At 32.2% G+C, this 3,971-nt stretch overlaps 1 protein-coding gene across 1 annotated transcript; it reads left to right on the top strand.

Moving 5' to 3' along the window:
- The first annotated feature begins 339 nt into the window (after positions 1-339).
- Positions 340-771, top strand: LOC112680601 (52 kDa repressor of the inhibitor of the protein kinase-like). Its single transcript, XM_025550753.1, has one exon. The coding sequence runs from the start codon at positions 340-342 to the stop codon at positions 769-771; it is 432 nt and encodes a 143-aa protein (XP_025406538.1).
- The last annotated feature ends 3,200 nt before the right edge of the window (positions 772-3,971 follow it).

The raw sequence follows: 3,971 nt of genomic DNA, 5'->3' as shown, positions 1-3,971 counted from the left end.
GGCTTTATCATTAAGTAGAGTTTTACAAACAGAAAATCAAGATTTGGTTGAGGCTTTTAAGTTAGCAGATGTAGCAAAACACTAACTTGAACAAAGAAGACAATATTCTACAGATAACTTCGACAAAATTTTTGTGACTGTAGAAGATACTTGTAAAAAGTACAATATAGCTGTGACTAAACCAAGACTTGCATCACGTAAAACTAACCGTTCTAACATTACAACAGACTCTGTAGCAGATTATTATAAAATTATTATTTACATACCCTATCATGATTTATTTATCACTCATCTTGAGGATCGCTTCCTTAAACATCGGAATATTTTGGCCAACTTCTCATGCCTTTTCCTATTGAAACTAAATCTTTAGACAAAGTTGCTTGTAAAACGTTGTTTGAAACCTACAGTTCAATTTTACACGACGATTCTCCAGAAATTTGGATAAGTGAGGAAGAAATTTGGCGACGACGAATAGTTGGTAAAAATATTCGAAACGCCCTTGATGCCCTCTGTATTTGTAATACAGATGCATTTCCAAATGTTTATAAAATTTTACGTGTAATGTCAGTTTTGCCTGTAACTACAACGACTAATGAAAGGTCATTTTCAACATTACGTCGGCTGAAAACTTACCTTCGATCAACAATGGGTGAAGATCGCTTAAATGGACTGGCATCATTGAATATACATCGAGATATAAACATGGACATAAACCAAACATTGAATGAATTCTTTTCTATTCCTCGTCGAGTAAATTTATTAAAAAAATGATTTGTATTTTATAGTATTGTTAAACACACTTTAATTAACACAAAATTAATAATAAATATAAATATTTTATAATACTATTTGCTAATTATTGATGTGTCTACGTTATACATTATTTTTTCAAAACACCCATTATGAAATCCTGCGCACGGGCCTGATGGTCTCATCTAAAAATTCTTCTACATTTTTATTTTTATATTTTTTAAATTCCATGAACTTATTAACGTGTTACGTGCCACCGGCTCGATTCCAAGTAGTGCAGTCGAAGATGTATTTAAATTTTATTAATAAGATATGAGACTTTAACTTTTTACATTTATTTTAACATTCAAAGTGTTTAACAAATTTTAACATAGAGTAACGTGAAGTTGCTTGCAGTTCCGTGACTAGATCTCATCTGAATTGTGGTAATTTCGATCCCTCTTTTATATTGCTCGATTGACGTCATAGGACTTGTTATTTAGCAGTATCCAGCGATAGGCCTTGTTCTTAATATATTCTTAATATATTCTCAGAATATAGATTAACATTTGACGCACCTTCCTAATTGTCACTCGGTTTACGATTATTTACGTCAACGACTTACGACTAATTAGTTAATTACATTATTACAATATATATTTACTAATTAGTTAATTATTTAGGCCATACATGGTAGCCCATAACAAACGAATGTGATATTTTACAAAAATATTTTTCTGGTCTTGAAAATCAAAATTCACTTAATTGGGATAAACGAAAAATAATACGTTAATTTCAAGTTAATTCTTAAAGAAATGAGTTAAGTTGATAAGTTAAGTCAATTTATTAGTAATGAAATAAGTTAAATTAAAAAGTTAATTTAACTTAACTTTTAACTTATTAACTCCTAGGCTTGAAAACAAGATATACCTACAAAGTACTACAAGCTGGTATTTCAATTGATAATGTAAACTTAAAAATAACAAAATAACAAAGAAAAATATAACATTAAACAGCATTTTAATGAGACATTTTTTACTGATATTTTTTACATAATGTATTAATATGTGGTAAAATCTTCGACAAGGTTACTTTTAACACTTCTTTGACATTAATCTTTCCCTTTTCTTGTTTTTAATTTCGTTCAATTCAGAAAAAGCTATCTTGTTGAAAATGGTAATATCACGGAAAGTGCTAATTTTGTTAAACTCGTATATTCTTTTTTTGTGTAAAACATTATAGTATAGCTCATTACATTTAATTTGAACAGTGCGATCGTTTATTAACTCTGCAAGTTCTTCTTTCCCTTTTAATAAAACATGTGAGGTTTCTAAACTAGGATTAAATTGATTCCTCATCCAATCAAACATTTTAAAATTCCAGCAATGAAAAGTTATCAATTAATAAGACCCTCGGCAATTAAATAAGATTTTCTTTTTTTTTTGAGCTATCAATTGGCAATAAAAAAACTAGCTTCTTGTACCTTATTTAAAATATTCACTGATTTCACAAATTGATTTGATTGTAGTTTTTAAAAATCTTAAAGCCAACGTTTATCAATTAGAATTACGATAATGATAAAATTGATTTAATGTCAATAGCTGATAATCTATTTTTATTCATCATAGAAATTATATCTAATACCTTTTAATTTTTGTAATAAGTGTCAATAATGTAAGTACATTTTAAGTCATTTAATATTAGTACTTCCCGCGACACATTTGGACTTACCCGGCAACACACCAGTGTGTCGTGAAACACAGGTTGAGAAACACTGCAATAGTATATGGTAGTGCCTCTCAACCTAGAGGCCGTGGTTATATAATTGGTGGGCCATGAATTATTTATTTAATTTAAAGTTCTTGAAACCGAATTGAATGAAAAAAAAAATCTACATTTTAGTTAAGACAACAACATCCTGTAATTTCGAAAGCACCTTTACTTACATTAATATCTTTCACATCGACATATCTTTGTGAAACTGCATTTTCACAACTTCAAATTATAAAAAACAAACATAGATGCATTTCCCAACCGTCACATTAATAATTATAACATTTTTTTTTTATTATTATTATTATTATTATTATTATTCTAGCCTTTGTTTGAAACCAAATTATTGAATATTTTTGTATTGCTTTATAATTATTACCAATTATTTATTGTTTATATATGTTTTAAGTTTCATACAATTATAAAATTACATTTTAAAAATATATTAAAAAACATTTATTTTCTTTATATTTTAATAATTTATTTGTATGAAGTAGTTCATGTAAATTTAGTATATCATTAATAATAAATAATATAAAACAATAATAAATAACGATTTTGATTGAGGGGGTCTTGACAGTTTTACATCAAATTTAAGAGGCCTTATAAAAAAAAAAGGTTGAGAAGCATCTTTAGCCTATACGCCGATCGTGTCGTATAAATAAACTGAGTTTATGTGGAAAGCGATGACATCGACGGGGAGATATTCTTTAGGCCAGGCAGTCCGACAGACGGGGTGTTAAGGAAGTACCCTGGACTCTATAACCACTAATAATATCTCGCAGCCTATATTTGGTCAGGAAAAAAGTGTCGAGTTTAACTATCTATTATATTAAAATAATTCCCCGACCGGTGATTATCGGAAAAATTTTTAAATCGCGCGGACGCTTTTTCCTTTCTCCGTCGACCGTTTCCCGTAGACTTTTGTCTCCTCTTTCCATTTCAGCGGTCCGTTTGATTTTCCGACCCATCGTTTTCCCGATGCGACCGGATGAAAATCCAAGATGTCCGACCATTAAGCACCAGCCCAATCGGAGCGTTCTGTACCTATGCCCCTCGCGCCGCCGTGACGTTTCGCCCGCACGTGACGTCACCGATCGGTCTTCCGTCTACCTTATGTCCCCGTCGAACGGTTTAAATGCCCGAATCTTTCTCATAGATTTCAACTCGATAGGTTGTAGGCATAGGTCCCGATAGGTCCCCGTAGGTCCAGGTTCGATTCCAAGCCATCGCCGCCCAGCTTCTTTGCAGGATTTTCCGCTGCCGCCGTCGATTCGTACGGGCGTCGTTTCCGCTCCCGCGGAATCTGTTTTTTTGTTTTCCGTCCGTCGCATCCGATTTTCGCCGCCGCCGTTTGTTATCAACTACCGCCGCCGTGTCTTATCGACGGGAGTGTGTTGATCCCGCTCGCGGTTTCTTTTCTATTTATTTTCCGCCGTCCGTCAAGTCCGTTTTTTTCTTTTCGTTTC

Source organism: Sipha flava, unplaced genomic scaffold (genome assembly GCF_003268045.1).
Source record: "Sipha flava isolate LNK unplaced genomic scaffold, YSA_version1 17883_pilon_pilon, whole genome shotgun sequence".
Taxonomy (NCBI): domain Eukaryota; kingdom Metazoa; phylum Arthropoda; class Insecta; order Hemiptera; family Aphididae; genus Sipha; species Sipha flava.
Note: the sequence above shows the minus strand (reverse complement) of the source record. Positions and strands in the feature narration are given on the sequence as shown.

Coding starts and splice junctions, on each gene's coding strand:
- LOC112680601 (XM_025550753.1), top strand. CDS start 340: ATGCCTTTTCCTATTGAAACTAAATCTTTAGACAAAGTTGCTTGTAAA.